At 39.4% G+C, this 18,920-nt stretch overlaps 1 protein-coding gene and 2 long non-coding RNA genes across 11 annotated transcripts in view; 2 read left to right on the forward strand and 1 right to left on the reverse strand.

The window, feature by feature from the left end:
* The window catches only part of LOC310710365, a 30,177-nt gene extending 12,596 nt beyond the window's left edge, over nucleotides 1-17,581 (forward strand). For 3 of the 4 annotated variants that reach the window (XR_014527974.1, XR_014527975.1, XR_014527977.1), the window contains 3 exons: nucleotides 95-275; nucleotides 5,401-5,567; nucleotides 16,110-17,581. This is a non-coding gene — a long non-coding RNA (uncharacterized lncRNA). Of the gene's footprint in view, nucleotides 1-94; nucleotides 276-5,400; nucleotides 5,592-16,109 lie in introns of all 4 variants that reach the window. The other variant, XR_014527976.1, reaches the window with a different exon arrangement.
* LOC310710414 overlaps nucleotides 1-18,920 on the forward strand; it is a 153,884-nt gene that overhangs the window by 77,820 nt on the left and 57,144 nt on the right. The window lies entirely within an intron of this gene.
* The window catches only part of LOC310710346 (TLC domain-containing protein 4-B-like), a 36,184-nt gene that overhangs the window by 4,056 nt on the left and 13,208 nt on the right, over nucleotides 1-18,920 (reverse strand). For 5 of the 6 annotated variants that reach the window (XM_083511261.1, XM_083511257.1, XM_083511259.1 and 2 more), the window contains 5 exons: nucleotides 17,571-17,736; nucleotides 14,957-15,046; nucleotides 8,638-8,696; nucleotides 6,742-6,836; nucleotides 5,611-5,684 (listed from right to left, as the gene is read on the reverse strand). In XM_083511261.1, the coding sequence (XP_083367387.1) occupies nucleotides 5,611-5,684; nucleotides 6,742-6,836; nucleotides 8,638-8,696; nucleotides 14,957-15,046; nucleotides 17,571-17,728 (476 nt within the window). In that variant the 5' untranslated portion in view covers nucleotides 17,729-17,736. Of the gene's footprint in view, nucleotides 1-5,610; nucleotides 5,685-6,741; nucleotides 6,837-8,637; nucleotides 8,697-14,956; nucleotides 15,047-17,570; nucleotides 17,737-18,063; nucleotides 18,126-18,920 lie in introns of those variants that run through there. The other variant, XM_083511258.1, reaches the window with a different exon arrangement.

The raw sequence follows: 18,920 nt of genomic DNA on the forward strand, positions 1-18,920 counted from the left end.
TTTTTCCTACGTGCTGCGTTTTGTGAAATACTCTGTTCCAGATCTAAGTGGTTCCTTCATTATTGTAACACAATGTCCTTTATCTTCCTGACAGATCCAAACGAATGGAACCTTGGTACTGAAATGAAAGTACCATGAAAGCTCTAGAAACAGAGTACAAAGAGTTCAGCACTACTCCATTTTGGCTTGCAAGAAAGGGCATGTGCTGGAAAAGTGAAAGTCACATCTTGCCAAATCCTAGACAATATCAAAGCTTTGCCTCTCCCTCTCCACATGTGAGCAGTGTGAGAAAACATATTTAGGGCAGATGCTTATGTTACAGCAGTTAGCATTGTTACTATACTCCACTGGCTGATTTTCACATCACTCTGTTAAAGTAGGTTTATATTTCTCTGCCAATACCTCTCCCCAATCTAGTTTTCTTACAATGGCATACTTTTCCCTAAACTATCCCATGCTCCCAAATAGTTTTTGCATTTTTCCTTAACAAGAGCTACATGACATGGGAGTACGAAAGATGCTACTCCACAGTGTACATAGAATCATAGAATTGTAGAGTTGGAAGGGACCACGAGGGTCATCAACTCCAACCCCCTGCAATGCAGGAATCTTTGGCTCAACATGGGGCTTGAACCCACAACCCTGAAATTAAGAGTCTCATGCTCTATTGACTGAGCTATCCCACAGAGTTACATATTGGCCCAAACATAAGCAGGATGGTACCAGGGTTTCTAGCAGGCTCTTGATCTTTGCCACAAGTTTATTTAAACAAAGCCTGACTTACAGATGGTCAGGGTTCGCAAAGTGCAAGTGGGAAAGACCTATGATTCTATTTTTTATGCACATAAGCATGTCATTTGTTCAAACCACAAAGGCTCCTGCAAAATGATCCACAAGCTAGAACTACCAAATAGGAAAGGAAGGAAGGAAGCTTGGATTTGGTTTGGCTGAGAAATATTCTCCAACACATTAATCAAATATGTTGCTTCTAATTTCAGAACAGTATCTGGTTAATACTGTACACACTAGCTTGACATATCAGGCTTTTAAAACTTTTTGTTGACAATTTTAGAAGGATACTTGGGTTGTTTGCAAAGGTCACTGAGTTCAAAAGTTAAAAATATGACAGAGTAGCATTACTTGACTACTTCATTTTTGTTAATGATACAAACATGTATATCTGAGCTAGTGTCAACAATTTACATTATTTACCATCTGGTTCTTCTCAAATTTAATAAATCTATATATGAATGCTGATGGAATAGCAAATGCTTCACTCTCTCTCGTCACCTTCTGCAAACATCAAATGAAGTAGCAAGTTAGTTTTATTTTTAGAACACTGCTTCAAAAGAGGAATATGTCCTTTTTCACTGATAAGGCTTCAGTCTCAAAAGTCTCAGTATGGCTCTCTCAGGCAGATAGGCATTTTGTATTCAGTACATTAGCAAGATCACAGCTGAACTTTCCTTTCAAGATCTTTTCGTACAAAAGGCTGTGCATTCGTTGACTGTTCTTGTACTTAAGTGGAAGTCCTGGAGGTTCTTTTATATTGATAAATATAGCAATTCCTCATTTCAAAGAAGCAACTGCCAACAGGGTGCAGTATTTATCCGGTTAGCTGTTGCATTAAATTTTAAGTTTAGCCTATAATAAGGCCCCCTTCTGACATTAAGTTCTCTGCATGGGAGCTTTCACTTCTTCAAGCACTGTATTAGTTACAAAACGCCACCATCAGCACCACATGAGAAATGTCAGCTCCACAGCTTCTTCCCACACCAGTGTTGCCCCCCACATCTGGGAGCAGCATGGGAAGTAGCCATGGTGATAGTTCATCAAGTACAGTTTGAGGATTCAGACATTACATTGTGGCATGGGAGTAACTGTCACATGATTCCTCCTTACAGTGCAATGGTAATGACAGAAGGGGCCCTCAATTGTCTGCAGAGAGCCTCAGCAGCCTTCTAATAGAAACAATTAAATTATTTGAGCCCATTATCTCTTAAGGACATGGCAGAGAAAGCTAGAAAAAATGTTTTGGCACAGTTCTAACATAGCAGAAAGGGGAAACCTATTTGCCCTTCATTCCAGAGGAAGCAAAGACACTGCACAGTTTGCTGTCTAAGCCACAGACTGTGGGAAGACAATAGCATCAGGGAATACTACAAGAACCAGATTTTAAAAGACTTAGAAAGAAACACAAGGGCTGCTGTACTGTACCTAAAAATACCCAGAGAAGCAAATGAGGGTGACGGCATGACTAATACAATATAATGAATTGGCACCTACAAATTCTAAGCAGTAAGGCTGAATCTTGATTTTTTTTTTAAATGTATAAAGCTGCCTGTTTAAGTACAGGAATAGTATTAAATAGAACACTAGTTAGTTGATTAATGCTGTGACAGCAAAGTATGGTGGTGAGGAATACACTCTTTACATTGACACAGTAAGCCAAACTACGGCTAACCAGGAATGTGTAAATGGAGCCATGTTAATGCTCAGGCTGCTCATGTTTTGTGATGGATTTTGACTGAAACCTTTGATGTATGCCAAAGTTTATTAAAGTGGCGGTTTAACAAAAAGCACCACCAGGAGAGAAAAAATTAGGCTATACCTTGCAAAAGATTAGGATGCACATACACAATACCTGACAATGAACACAAGTGCCAAAATTGCATCAGTTTACTGAGTAGATTTCAAGTATCCTTGTATTAGAGAATTCCAATCTTGTATGTAAAGATTCCTCAGTTTATGTGACTAAAAGTAGCCTTCCTTAGAAATGAAGACTGGCTGAAAATTGGTAATTGCTAACATTATTTTACATAGCAGCTTTGAGAGGATTTATGCCAGTTACAAAAGAGGGAAATTTAATGATACAAAGCAAAATTTTATTAAGAAAGTTAATACTCCAATATTTAAAAATGTTCCTCATTGCTCTGATAGGCTAACAAAAATAACACTGGGCATCAATTTTTTACTTTTTGAATGTTGTCTAGATTTCTACAACTGATTTAGGGTATTTTTGCACTGCTGAATCAGGAAATGGCATCCGTTTCTCTCCATCAGGTCAGGTTTTCTGTAAACTGAATGGTGGGCATTGATAAAGGTAAGTACACGTAAATTGCATGTTGCTTCACCATTTTTCAAACTTCAGGGCTTGAACTTCTGTTTCTTGGAACTCCTGGAATGCTCAGCAGCACGGAGGTCTCTCTTCAGAGTCCAACAGTAGTCAGTCATCATGACTGCGTCCCAGCGACCCTGATACCTGGTCTCCATCTCTTTCATGTCCTGATGGAATCTCTCCCCCTGCTCGTCACTCGTTGAACCCAGGTTCTCAGGAAACCGGTCCATATGTGAAAATAGGTAGTGCATCTTGACGCTCATGTTGCAGCCCAGGTTTCTGAAAGCAGTCAGCATGTTGTTGACAAGTTCTGCGTAGTTTCTGGCCTTATTGTTGCCAAGAAACTTCTTCACTACCAGAACAAATGCCTTCCACGCTTCCAGTTCCACTTCGTTCATAGAGTTTCCGAACTCTGGATCTCTGATGAGCTGACGGATCTGAGGAACGTCAAAGATGACAGCTTTCAACTTCTCCATGGTCAATCCTGGAAAAGCCTGGCACAAGTAAATGAAGCAGTCACTATCCTTGTCCAGAGCCTTGGTGAACTGCTTGATAAAGCCGAGCTTGATGTGCAGCGGTAGGAAGAGTATTCTGTCTCTGTCCACCAGAGGGTCGTTGATGACGTTCCTTTCTTTGCAAGGCACCAATTCCTCCCGCACAGGCCAGTCCTTCTTCGTGTAATGCTGAGCACGGTCCCTACTATCCCACATGCACAGAAAACATGGGTACTTGGTGAAGCCAGACTGTTGTCCCAACAAAAAGTTCACCATCTTCAGGTCAACAGAAATAAACCACTTAACCAATTTTCTCCAGCACATACTTCACCGCTTCATAGTTCTCCTTCAGTGTACTCCAGTGAGCCAGGGGTATAGAGGCAAACTGGTTGCCGTTGTGTAGCAGAACACATTTCAGTGACCACTTGCTGCTGTCAACCAACAGTCTCCAATCTTTGGGTTCGTACTGTGGCACTCCAAGCTTGAGCAGAAGCTGCGCAATATCTGCACAGTACACCAAGTCCTTCTCTTCCGAGAAAAAACGGAGGTACTCTTGATACCTGTTGCGCAAGAAGCTGATGCGAGCACTGTCAGAGAGGAGATTTTTTTCCTTCAATCTGGATGCCAACAGTTCGGCAGAGTCCTTTGACAAGCTGAGGTCGCGAACTAGATCATTCAACTTCTTTTGGGAAAATGGATGTGGAGCATCATCTTCAAGAACCACTTCTTCTTCATGTCCTTCAACACTGGAGGCATCTTCGTCACTAATATCAGCAAGTTCTCCGAAGATAGGCACTGGAATTTCATCACAATGAGCTACAGGACGACGTGCTGATTGAAGATCAGGATACTTCGTGGGGCGGCTGCCCCATTAACTTAGTTTTGATCCCCCAACTTTATGCTTTGCTGGACCAATTTATGGAAGATTTCGAGGTTTTATGACTTCAAACTGATCCCTTTTCGACATAATCACCCAGAACTATCGGACCTGAATATTTCTTGTCATTAAAATAATCATTTCCAATCAAAACAATTATTTGACAAGGCATTTTACCCCCACCAACTTCTTCTAAAATGCTCCACACAAGTGTACATGTGGAAAAAAACGTAAAAAAAGACATGTGGCCATAGCTCAAAAACTTGACCTGATTGAGCAAAACCAATGTGATTTTTTGATTCAGCGCATCAGATTCATCCTAAATCAGCTGAAAAAATGCAGACAACAAATTTGTTGTTGACCAGTGTAATTTATATGTATGTAAAAGAGTGTCTCTCCCACTATCAACCATCTTCAGCCCTACAAGCAGCTGCAGAGGCCCTGTTAGTGGTGCCATGACAGGGTCTTATTGGAAGTAGTTCCCTTTTATGAAATGCTTGTCCTTGTGGCTGGCTCTCTTTATTATCAAAATTCAGGAAGAATTTAAAAACATACCTGTTCACCCCAGCATTTGATGGCTGAAATATACTGTACCTTGAAATTATTAATTGTGAGGATATGGGACTGTTTTAAAATGTTTTTACATGTTTTTAAAACATTGTGGGTGTAGTTTTGCTGTTTTGTTGTTTTCCTCCCTGTGCAACTTTGGGAGGAAAGGTGGAATAAATATAAAATAAACTTAGGAATGCTAGAATTATATAAAATGGCTCCTACCATTAACATTTGTGTTTGGAAACTAGTAAGACAATATTGAATAAAACCAATAGCCTAAATAATTATATTTATTTCAATGGACATACTCTGAGTATAACTTACTTGGACGCCTCCCCAAAGTTTCTTTTCTTTTACAGTCTTTAACATGCCTGCCTTCACAACAACCCTTTGAAGTGGACTACTGCCATTTCTAATATACTTTGATATGGATTGGAATACTGCCTACTGAATGAACCGCATCGGAGCAAAGACCTGACAACAGGTCTTGCTGTGTAGTCCCTGAAATACATACTCTTGGCAACAGGCAAGTTAAGAACAGCTTATTAATGTAAGAAAATGTCACTTACCGCTGATTCACAAAAGGGGTAGATATTTCTGCAAGCAGACGAAAATTAGCAAAGTATGCCAACAGTCCTCTTTCCTAGATAAAATAAGCATTATCACAATCAGAAAGAGAGAGAGAGAGAAAGTCTCAGAAAAGCTGTAAAAAAAAATATTATACAAAATGAAATATACAAATTGAAATATACTGTATACAAAATGCCAAATTAAATGTACATAATTAAACAGAATACACTTTAGAAAAGTGCTTAAACTCCCTCAGTTTGGTTCCCACACCACCTATGTACATCAAGTACTTAATGCACCTTGCATTCTGTTGTTAAAATTGTATAATGTTCAAAACTGAATTATATCTTCTAGCAAGGTCAAACCCAGGTTGGTGACCTTTTAGCGTACTTGAAATGGTTCAAGAAAGATCAGATGAGATATGAAATTAAGATCTGCTGACAAAATTGTAGTTTTACCCATTAACCCACAAAACCACATACTCAACAGAAACAAGTTGCATTATCAGAGACCTCTGTAGCCTTGTTTGCAAGAGCTCTGGCTTTGGCTAATGGAGATGAGCCTTCCTTTGCCATTGGCTCTGCTGCTAAGCTCTTATGTAATGCTTACAAACATTCCGGTTGCTCATAATTTTTTAAAACTGTCAGCACATCGTCCCAAATAAGACTGCATTTGAACCAAAGAGGAACCAATCCAAGTAACTGGGTCCCTGGTGCCACCTGAAAAATAGGAAGCTGCAACACAACTGCTGACAGGAGTGAGGTTCCATCAGCATATTACAACTCTGCTCAAATATTTGCACTGGCTGCTGGAACAGTTAGACGCTATGTAATGTGCAAGTTTTAAATTTGTTTAAAATTATATTTCTGTGAAGACATTGCTATGATCCCCTAGACCCCAAACTTTCCTATAACTAGGTATGTGTAGCCCAAATATTTTAATATCCCTCACCTTTTTACTCCACCCCCATTGTCATCCCTTTCTTCTGTCATTAGGGCAGGGACCTCTCCTTTCATTCTTTAGAAAGCACTATGAACATGGATGGTGCTCTATAAATGACTAATAACGTTCAAATTATGAATCCCACATGGCTCCTTGCTCTGCTATTACAAAAACAATACAGCACTCACCAGTACAAAGTAGTAAGCATACAGAGCTACTAAATGGTGAATTACAAAATATATATCCCCAATCGCATTCCAGTAGAAAATAATAAGCAACAAATCTAAAAGAAAGAGAGAAAAATGAAAGGCTCAGTAATTTTCTTCAATCACTGTATTTCATCTTAAAGCATTTAATAGACAATCATTTGGGGGCAAGGAAGAAGAATTAAAATAGGTATCAAATCATGCAAATACTCAGCAAGTGACAATGCTTCTCCTAATCTATGCTACAAACCATCTGTAATAATTCCTGAAGTGAAAGCTGAGAGCAGAAATATAAATACAGTGTTTGGTGTATCTGTCTGTAATACACACCAGCCAGTGCCAGGCTATAGCATGGTGAGGCATCTTATCCTAAGAAATTACACACTGGCACAGCAACGCTATATAAAACCCTTTCTGCATGAGTCACCATTATATGATACTTAGCCTGTCAAAGCTTTCCCATGACTCCCATGTTGCTGCCATGTGCTGACTTGAATGCAGGTGTCCATTGTTTTAGGTAGATTTTGTGTATGTGTGGATAGGACCAGCCTTGGAAGGCATTAATGTTGTTCACCATTTTGTCTCAAAACACACACATGCCAATTATCGGGTAGGCTGTTCAAGTTTAGCACTTCTGCACCAGAGAGTTGAATAATTTTGTTGCAGAGATTGAATACAATAGTAGTTTCCCTTAAGAAATCTTAGGAGGTCATAGCACTGAAACTGAGGACTCGCAATATAAAGTGTACAGGGGGTTTCAATCTTATGCTGAGGAAAATGTTTCATGTGCTGCTGACATTTTTAGTGAACATGCTGAGCTTTCTTCCTTTCACAGAATAAAACTGAAAGCACCCAGCAAAGATAGATATTGGTATAAATCAATTAAAATGATAAAATAATAATAGTCTACTTGCCAGTTCCATTGGGGATATCTTTAATGCAATCTATTAAAAAAACCAAGTCCAAACATCCCACTGCAGTGGCACCTCCAGAGAGAGGGCACACCAGTCAAACTACTGACAATGAGAAGAGTGAAGGATTGGCAAAGGGCAGCTATAAAATAGATAGCAACCCTTTTTCATGGTATTAAGGGTTATAGTTTCCAGCATATCATCAGGAAATAGAGCCCCAAGCCTGGATTGTGGCACCTAATCATATGACTGTGCTGCTTCCCACTAATATGAACCTCAGGTATAAATAATCAAGCCAATTTTAAAGTTGTTTCAAATTCCATATGGTTGTTTGGATTTTGCTATCCATTACCCCTGCACAGCATCCACAGTTTATAATAAATTCCACCCCAGAATGCCGAAAACACTTTTGAAAATTATTTTTGGTTTTGCCATATGTTTTAGGGCCCAAAAGAAAAGATGCATATTCACGTATGCATTTTTTGCAGCCCTTTAAGATGGGGGCTGGGGGGGGGGGGAGAGGTTCAACTTTCACAGGAACAAAACTGAACCGACCAGAAGATGCTTGCCATCTGGTTTAGTTAGCTTTTCTTCCCCTTCGTTGCATTGCTACAGTTATCAAATTACTGGTGCCAGATCAGGGTTACTGCAGTGAGGCAGGGGGGAGGGGAGGGTAATTCCTGTTGCTTCGGAGGAATGACTGGCTGTATTCAGCCTTGGAGTATTAGAAGCTGGCAGAGGAACTATAAGCTTACAACATTACAATATTGTCGGTAAGCATATAATCATATTTCCCACCAGCATGTTTCCCCACCCCCCAACACAAAAGGAAGGTAGGTAAATTCTGCTTTCTAAGAAACAGGGTTTCCTAAAGGCTAATACCTTGGTAAATATTTTTATTGTAAAAAGTTAAGTTGTGCATGGTGCAAATTACAACAGACTTTACAAATAACATTGTATACTTTACCAGAAATGAGGTAGCCTGAAGTAATAGCAAGGTTTAGTTGCACTGTAGAAGGCTCACCCCTATAAACAATGACACAAAGGATGCAAAAGTTATAACACGTGCATGACAACTACATATATGTATATTAGTTAACACATATGGAAATATTTGCCTCCTTGCCCCAGAAAAACACCCTGCCTGCCCTCATGCCCACTTTTCTATCCTCCCACACAATTTGGGATGGTGTAGGGAATAAGAAACATTTAACTAACCGTGACATACGACAAAAAGGTATAGTAGCAGCTCTTCAACAAATAGCTTATTAAGAGTATGGACTATGGAAGATTGAGAAACTCTTCACTCTTCACTGAAAAAGTAAAACTACTTGGGCCTCTCTAGTCTTGTTCATTATACCAATGGTTTTCAGAGCCATTCTGTGACATTTTTTCTCTTCCTTTCTGCTGCTTTGCTAGTTTTTATGGGGCCGACAAGCAACATGCTAATCTATTACTGACTGATGGCCAAACCAGTTTGTTAATCTTTCTGCCATCACCTTCACCCTTTATGCGTGTGGGATGGGTTGTGACTCTGTGCGCAGGAAATGGTAGATTGTCCTCTGTCTTCTGCTTCCTAACCTTCGCTGATTAGGCTAGATGTATACATGAAAATGGAGATGGAAAAGCTTTTTCAGCCCAAGAGTCATTTATCTGCATGCATGGGCAAACATTTGGATTTTTTTTGTTTTTTCCCCTAAATTTTGAAACATTTTTTGTTAATACAGTTTGATAGTACAAAACAATCTTCTGCTTGTCTCATAGAAGAGACACAGGGAGTCAAAAGCTATTTTATCCTGTCTTTGTAGTTTATCTTCACTTGCATAAACAATAAAACACAAATCTGCAACAAATGGGCTACCATTCTAGGGACTACATGCCAGGAATAGGGGGCAGACGTAAAAATGGGTGGAGCAACAGATGCAGAAAGAGTCACATTCCAGCCTCACAAAAGTCTGAGGCTGGACATACACCCTCCTGCAAATCTCTCCATCCTTCATCCTGTTTTTAAAAAAATAATATTTATTGCTTTTCCAACAATTTAAACACTACAAAAAAAACAACAAAAAATAGACAATACAATACAATGCAAAAACACTACATAACACTAACACTAACACATAAAACTAACAAGACAAAACAAAAGCAATTTAAAACACATCAAATAATTTCAATATCTTATCTTTCATTCACTTATTTCAGCGACCTCCTCACACCTCCCTTTTTGTATTCCACTTCTGTTAATTATTTCAGCAATTCCTTTCCATCTTCCTCTGTTTTCTATCCTAAAATTATCTTAACATTCTGACCTTATTTTTTCCCTTTAATATTCTATTAATCTATTTATACTTAATTCCTTATAACATTTCTACTAAAGCCATATAACTTCATTCCAACATTCTTCTAACATTCATTAATTTTGCAGTATTTCTGTAAATAGTCTTTAAACTTTTTCCAATCTTCTTCTACCGACTCTTCTCCCTGGTCTCGGATTCTGCCAGTCATTTCCGCCAATTCCATATAGTCCATCATCTGCCATTCTTCCTGGGCGGGTAAATCTTGTGTCTTCCAATACTTCGCAATAAGTATTCTTGCTGCTGTTGTTGCAAAATTCTATCCTTCTTTAACACCAATTGGCCGACCATGCCCAGGAGAAAGGCCTCTGGTTTCTTCAGGAAGGTATATTTGAATACCTTTTTCATTTTGTTATAAATCATCTCCCAGAATGTCTTAATCCTTGGGCATGTCCACCATAGGTGAAAGAATGTACCTTCAGTCTCATTACATTTCCAACATTTATTCTCGGGCAAATGGTAGATTTTTGCAAGCTTGACTGGTGTCATGTACCACCTATAAATCATTTTCATTAAGTTTTCTCTTAAGGCATTACATGCCATGAATTTCATATCTGTGGTCCATAACTGTTCCCAGTCAGCCATCATTATGTTATTTCCAACATCTTGTGCCCATTTAATCATCGCTGATTTCACCATTTCATCCTGAGTATTCCATTTCAACAGCAAGTTATACATTCTTGACAAATTCTTAATTTTGGGGTCTAATAATTCTGTTTCCAATTTTGATTTTTCCACCTAGAAACCAACTTTTTTGTCCAAATTGTATGCCTCCATTATTTGGTAATAATGGAGCCAATCTCGCACTCTGTTTTTCAATTTTTCAAAGCTCTGCAATTTTATTCTGTCTCCATCTTGTTCCAAAATTTCCCAATATTTCGGCCATTTGGCCTCCATATTGAGTTTTTTCTGTGCCTTCGCTTCCATTGGTGACAACCATCTTGGGTTTTTTTTTTCTAACAAATCCTTATATCTTATCCACACATTAAACAATGCTTTTCTAACAATATGATTTTTAAACGCTTTATGTGCTTTTACCTTATCGTACCACAAATAAGCATGCCAGCCAAATGCATTATTGAAACCTTCTAAATCCAACACGTCAGTGTTTTCAAGAAGCAGCCATTCTCTCAGCCAGCAAAAAGCAGCTGATTCATAATAAAGTTTAAGGTCTGGCAGGGCAAATACACCTCTTTCTTTAGCATCAGTTAATATCTTAAATTTTATTCTAGGCTTCTTGCCCTGCCAAACAAATCTGGAAATATCTTTCTGCCACTTCTTGAAACAATCCATCTTATCCAAAATTTGCAATGTTTGGAATAAAAACAACATCCTTGGCAATACATTCATTTTTATCACAGCAATTCGACCTAACAATGGTAACTTCAAATTTGTCCATATTTCTAAATCCTTTTTCACTTCCATCCAACATTTTTCATAATTATCCTTAAATAAATTCACACTTTTGGCAGTCATGTTAACCCCTAAGTATTTCACTTTCTTAACCAATATTAGTCCTGTCTCCTCCTGAAACTTCTCTCTCTCATTCACAGTTAAGTTTTTCTCTAAGACCTTAGTTTTCATCTTGTTCAACTTAAAACCTGCTACCTGTCCAAATTCTTGGATCAGTTCCAATACCCTTTTAGTACCCTTTTAGGATGGAGAGATCCTGCAAATCTCTCCATCCTTCATCCTGGCAAGCAAAAGGCATTATCACACTTCAAGGACACATTCTAGCCAGGCAAAAGCAATTGAGAATGATGAGGAGTTTATGAGGAGAGACCCACTGCAGATATATCTCACATGTACACAATGATCCCCAGTGATGCAACATATGAACTTGATAGACAAGACAGAGGATTAGGCTTCAAATTAATGTAAGACCTATATTTGAGCCTTAAATAAATCTAAGTTTCGTGAATCTTCAATGCAACCTTTTAGCTGAAGAATGTAGCCAACATAAAAGGAAGAAAAGTGGCTGTGGCATGCTTGTCATTCCCCTATAATTTTCACCTACATTTAAATTGCAATTTCCCAGACTTAATTATATTTGCCTCTAATTGTTCCAATTCTCAAATGGCAAGAAAGAGTTCCTAATTAAAAAAGAAAATCTTTCATAAACTGACTTTGGAGCTTAACTCTGCCTTCTCTAGGGAGAAGGCAAATTTTAAACCATGATCATACAACATCGTTTCAATTTCATCAGTGTTTCTTTCAGTGTTTATCATCAGTCATAAAGTCAACTAAAATCAAACCATGGTGGACTAATCAAAAAATGGAAAGCAAACTCTTGCTGTACTAAACATCAAAAGGAGTGTGCAAAGGAATTCCAATCGTAGATAGACCACATGCGTCCAGGTTCTATAAAGTGTATAAACATTGCATCAATGTAAATTGTATAAAACTATTTAGGCCTAATAAGTAGAAACAAGTTTGTTTCCACTTAAAACAATGTGCTCACTTTAAAAAAAAGCGATCCTAGGTTTCAGTTGCAATCCAACACCCTCAGCAGGGATGTACAGAGCTGTGGGGCCATCACAGCATCTGCAGCCAGGATGGAAGGGAGCAAGCAGACTGCTGTGCACAACTGAGAGCAACAAATAGGCCTGGACTGGGAACCAAAATATACAGGGTGGTTGATTCCCTCATCACTTTCACAACACCTCATTTTCTACAGGCTGCTGCCAGCATGGATCTTACAGGCAGTCTTCCCCCAACACACACACACACAAAATGTGGAGAAGGGGGAAGTGAGCACAAAGTGACGCTAGTGTTACTCCAGCAGTAACCAGCTTACCTGGGAAAGCTGGACAGAGGGATACCTCCATTCATTTCAACTCTCTCCCCCAAGCCCAGCATAAGGAGGGAGGGCTTAGATTGCTCTGCCCATCATGAATTACATTTCACCTTGATTCTCATGATAGCGAGCCAACAGCAAGTTGTAGCTGAATTTTCTTGTGAAGATGTTTGCACAGATTTCTGGCAATTGTTGCTTGATTATTTTTTTAAAAAGGAAAGTATGAGAACAAACTGAAACTTAGCAGACATATGCAGATAAGGCATACAAACTGCAGTGCCAAGAACTACTGTCCCACTCCACAAATTAGCTGAAAATATGAATCCAGAAGGGAATTATTTCTGTACACACCACTGTACGCCTCAAAACCAGCAACAAAAACTTGAAGCTTCAAAATTAATGAGAAGCTCCAATTTGATCTTCAGCAATGGAAGTGGAATCCTACATTTTATTTGCTATTAAAAACTTAGTAGCGGTGGCGGAGAAAGAATCAGGCACTTTTTACTGCATTAGACAAGTAGATGCTGCTGAAAGAAGCACTTAATATAGCCTTTAAACCTTCTTCTTATTCCCCAACATGCTAGCTAAATCACAGCCAACTGAAGATTGAAACTATTTCAAAGCTCATCCAAAGAACTCCTATTCTAACAAAGGAAACTAGTTCTCTCCCTGAATAATCAGGCATTTAAGAAAGTTTATGTCAGTAGATTTATGTCAGTAGAATTATGTCAGTTTCTTACTCAATAGATTTAAAATCTGGTAAGTCCTCCCCCTGTCCCCTGTACGGAAATCTAACCCATTATTATTGTAATGCTCCCCAGGTGGAATTAAGAGCAGGTAAGGGGAACACAAAGCACACATTCCAATGAATTGCTTCCAATAGCAACTAGCCACATTTCTCTTGTGCTGCTTTTCAGTGGAAATGCAAGATCAATACCAACATTCATTTTCTAGAAAGACCACCCTCGTTTTGCAATGCTTTGTGTCATCTTTACAAAACGTTTTAGGAAGCAAAGTGGCCTCAAACAGAGATTCTGGAAAAGGGATCTATAATTTCATGCGAAGTTTATACCAGCAAACCATGCTGAACCTCAGCTACCTGCATCAGCACCTGTGCATCAGAAAAAGTATAATAATAATAATAATAATAATAATAATAATAATAATAATTTATTATTTGTACCCCGCCCATCTGGCTGGGTTTCCCCAGCCACTCTGGGCGGCTTCCAACAAAGATGAAAAATACACTAAAATGTCACATATTAAAAACCTCCCTGAACAGGGCTGCCTTCAGATGTCTTCTGAATGTCAGGTAGTTGTTTATCGCTTTGACATCTGATGGGAGGGTGTTCCACAGGGCGGGCGCCACTACCGAGAAGGCCCTCTGCCTGGTTCCCTGTAACTTGGCCTCTCGCAGTGAGGGAACCACCAGAAGGCCCTCGGAGCTGGACCTCAGTGTCCGGGCAGAATGATGGGGGAGGAGACGCTCCTTCAGATATACTGGACCGAGGCCGTTTAGGGCTTTAAAGGTCAGCACCAACACTTTGAATTGTGCTCGGAAACGTATGCACAGTATTGGCTGTCTAATTCTTAATGCTGCCACAGAGTTCTCATCCACACGTTTTATTTGTAGTATCTCATGTTATTATTATTTACTTATTAAATTTATATCCTTCCTCTCGAAGGAGCCCAGGGCAGCAAACACATCCACAAGCAAAACACACAAAAAAGGCCTTGTAACATTCTCTTATCCAGTGGTCTCATGGTTGCCAGGAGAAGCATCCTTCAGCCATCAAATACCTGGGTAAACAATGGTCATAGCGGTAAACAGTATTTATTTAGACAGAAGGTGGTGATGATGGTATCAGTGAGGAAGCTTACAGGAATTTTATCACTGTAAAGGCAACTTCAATAAGCAACTCTAATAATCCAGAGCCTCAGAATTCTTCTCAACATTATAGCCAATACAAATAAGAAACAACACTTTAGAACTTTTGTACAATTGGTAGAGGTAAATGTCTTATGCTTTAAATTAAGCTTGGAAATAATTTGACTAGCAGAGTGAAGAGCAATGGAACAGTCGAGTGGGGCAAGGAAAAGGGGAGAGGAGATTTACAAGCAAGAGTGTGCCTTACCAAACATGGTCAGCATTTACAGCTTCATCGTACAATAAAATATACAAACAAAATACTCCAACCAACAAGGCATGGAATGATGATACCGTCCTAAAAAGAAAAGAAAAAACACAACCCAATTAGGAATGAACTGGATTTAAATTTGGGGGAGATGGGTGCAACAATTATATGCTTCTAGAAATTCTCAAAATATTTAAACCTCAGTCAGAAAAGCCTGCCATTAATACAGATTGCAAAATAGTAGTCATGGAAAGTAGTTTTAGTTGGGAGTCACCTACACTAGAATGTTTCAAAGTGCTTGTTCTGCATGTAGGAAACTGTATTATTATTATATGGCAATGCCATCCAAAAGCTGGGCAGATATGAGTTTCAAAGAACTCACCCATTGCAGGCCATTATCTAGTTTACTTCATAGTGAGAGAGGGAGACCTCAGCTACCAGGCTCCCCACAAACAAGAGTAGGATAACACCAAAAAGGGGGTTCCCTGTTATTATATACAGTGGTACCTCGGGTTAAGAACTTAATTCGTTCTGGAGGTCTGTTCTTAATCTGAAACTGTTCTTAACCTCAAGCACCACTTCAGCTAATGGGGCCTCCCGCTGCTGCTGTGCCGCCGCTGCACCATTTCTGTTCTCATCCTGAAGCAAAGTTCTTAACCCGGGGTAATATTTCTGGGTTAGCGGAGTCTGTAACCTGAAGCGTCTGTAACCTGAAGCATCTGTAATCCGAGGTGCCACTGTACTATTCATTTTCAAAAGGCCATTGCAGAAGCAGATTTAGGGCAGAGCTATAGTTCTACCATACTGGGCACCAAGTCTAGGGTGTACCACAGGGCGCCACAACTATTACCGTAGAGAATTGAGCAGAACGGAAGACCAGAGGTGGGAGGCACAAATTTTGGCCTCACAGGGTGCTGCTGAAATTTGAAAGACTGAAGTCCATCTCTGACCATTGTCATTTGTGTCCCAAGGTTCAAAGTGCTTCATATACTCTGCAGATAACTGTGCCAGCTTAACACATCAGGTATCAGAAACTTGAATTAGTGTTGTTGAAGCTTCACTTAAGAATGACAGCTAGCACATACAGGAACTCCAACACCATGACGCATGACTCTAACACTAATACATAAACTATGCGTGCTTTTTCATTCAGGCCATTGGTGGCACCAGTAGCAGCTCTGTGACCACATCCCCAAAACTAAAGCAAAGGAGAAGCCTTGAAAATACAGAGGTCCAGCAAATCTTTGGAATGGAGCCATACATTTCAGTGCATTGAACAGTCATCTAGAAGAACCCTGGTCAGAGAGAGAAATTTACAGAAAGAAAGTGAATCTTTTGTTGGTTCACCACACATCTGTTTGCTGGTGTTTTCAGAGATAAAACACTGAACAAACATTATCTTCCACTCACTTTGGGGCTTCAGTTAAGAAAAGCCTAACAGAAACTTTGCCTGTCGTAATGCCACTCCTTTAACGGCAGTTGGTAAACAGTCTTCAAATATACATTTATTTGGCACCACTCCAACAGAGAAAGATGCGCACCACTAAGTATATTCTCTTAGAAATATGGAGTGGTATTTTTCCTTACACCACAGGTAGATCTCACATTCAACTGCAATACTTGCAACGTGAAAGATGCATTTAGAGCACTATTTTATAAATTGCTAAGTAGTTCGTTTTCCCCGTGTCAAATTTTAAAACGGAAATTCCTCAGAGCAGGGACCTGTCCTCTTGAACTCTGTAAAGTGCTGTGCGAACTGATAAAGCTATATTTTTGTATGAGATTAATGGTTTCTCCCACAAGAGTACTGCAAAATATCACTTAGGCAACAAATGCAAAGGATATCTGCAGTGGGGGACAGGAGGATCGCAGACAAGATGTGCATATCACAAATCAGTTTTTGTGTATATTTTCATATTTAAGAACAAAAGTATACTACATCTCAGTGGTCAATTCATGGAAGGCAAGCAATCAGCAAACAGGATACCATCCAATATTTTCTTATAAGTCTCCTACTAAATTCCATAAAAAGTACTTCTTGTGCTCTTATCAGTTTAGTTAGGACAAGACAACACTGCTTCCGCTTTGCCCATTTTTGTGCATTTAACAGTAAACATTCAGCAGATGGAGTTTTCTAGTACGGAGCTGAAGTAACAGAGAAAGCTTACATTAGTTTATATGCAACCTGACTGCTCTTAAAAGCACAGAAGCAGGGCCAGTAAATTAGATGGCACCCCTACGTAACCACATATATTTTTCTGCAACTCAGTAATATGCACACTATGTAAACAAAGTTAAATACACTGTCAAAATGGCAACCAAGGTTCATTAATAATTTTAAATTCTAACTCAAGTCACTTTAATTTCACATTTATTTATCGATACTTATTTATTATTTCAATTTATATCTCACTTTTCAACATATAACATCTAAAGCAGCTTTTGTGTAAAGAAAACAAATATTTTTACGGTACCCAAAAAAAGTAACCAAGATCAATTGATTTTTCGAGGTACCAGTATGTTCTTTTGGCAAGTGTGCTAGGAAGCACAACTGAATTGTTACAAGTTTTTGAAAATCTATTAATAGTTGTATCCCATTGTTTATAAACTTTACCTTGAATTCCATTCGATCTTCTTCTTTTGGTCAAGACTGCTAAAACCAGAAGTTACACGTGCAGAAATCCAAGAACTTAGCACGTGGAAAAGAAGTTGAGATATAGCAAAACTGCTAACAGCAACACCCAAATTGAGTTTACTGAAGGCAGACATCATTCTTCAGCCTGTTAAGGGAAGAAGCGGTGGGGGGGAGAGTTCCTTAATTCAGGTATGGATTGTCAATGGAGTATAAGCAAAGCAACAATCATGTCAATTTAAATAACAACAAGAAACACAGAAGCTACAACTCTCTCAACAGCCATGGGTAGAAGAGAAGCAAGCATGCATAAACCTGGAGGTGTCCAGCAGGGTGATTGGGCTGTACCTAAAGAAAAACACCTTTTGCTGCATACACGTTTGTCCCCTGCTCACAGTCCAGCTTTCTTGAATTGCAATTATAGTTTTAAAACCTTTCTAATACCAACACACACACTAAATAGATTGGCCCTGACCTCTCAAGTTATGCCAGCTGGGCAAGGGATATGATTTTCACTACATCCTCAACACCAGGATAACTCAAAAGTAATAGTTATGACAGTGCAGTGTCATCATTGTGCCATCATAACTTCAAGTCAGCCAGCTACATGGTTGTAACTGTGACAGCATAAGGGAGGGAAAGGAAGGGAGTTGAAGAGGAGTGCCCAGGTAAGTCAGAACTAGGGTTGGCATGTGTCCTCTTTTTCCCAGAACACACCCTCTTTTCCGGGGGTAAAATTTGGGACAAATTGCATTTATTTGCTTTCAATGGCCGCCATAGCGTCCTCTCTTTTGCTTTTCAAAATATGGCAACCCTAGTTGGAAACTTGTCCTTCTCCAGGGCTAGGTCCAGTCTCCCCACAACACTGATGTGAATTAACAGCAGCAAAATACTCACACAAGAAGAATTCAAGGCAGTGATGGCCAAACCTGGCCCTCCAGCTGTTTGGGGACTACAACTCCATCATTCCTAGCTAACAGGACCAGTGGTCAGGGATGATGGGAATTGTAGTCCCAAAAACAGCTGGAGGGCCAAGTTTGGCCATCACTGATTCAAGGCAACAAACCCCAAAGCCACAGAAGACAGAATACTAGCTCAGTAGCCAATCACAAGACTTTCCCAAGAACATAAACTATGAGAGAAGCAGAGCTCACAAACCAAGACCTGCAGCCTGCAGCCACATCACTCTGTCCCCATGTAGTTTGGACAAAGAAAATACAAGTGGAGTTCCCCAAATGTCATTGGTGACCACCTCACACTCATAACTCGTTTTTCCTTGCAGAATATGAAGCAAGGCACACTGAGTAAAACAAAGAGAAGTGAGACACATTG

The sequence above is a fragment of the Podarcis liolepis genome, assembly GCF_965112155.1.
Source record: "Podarcis liolepis genome assembly, chromosome: 6".
NCBI lineage: Eukaryota > Metazoa > Chordata > Lepidosauria > Squamata > Lacertidae > Podarcis > Podarcis liolepis.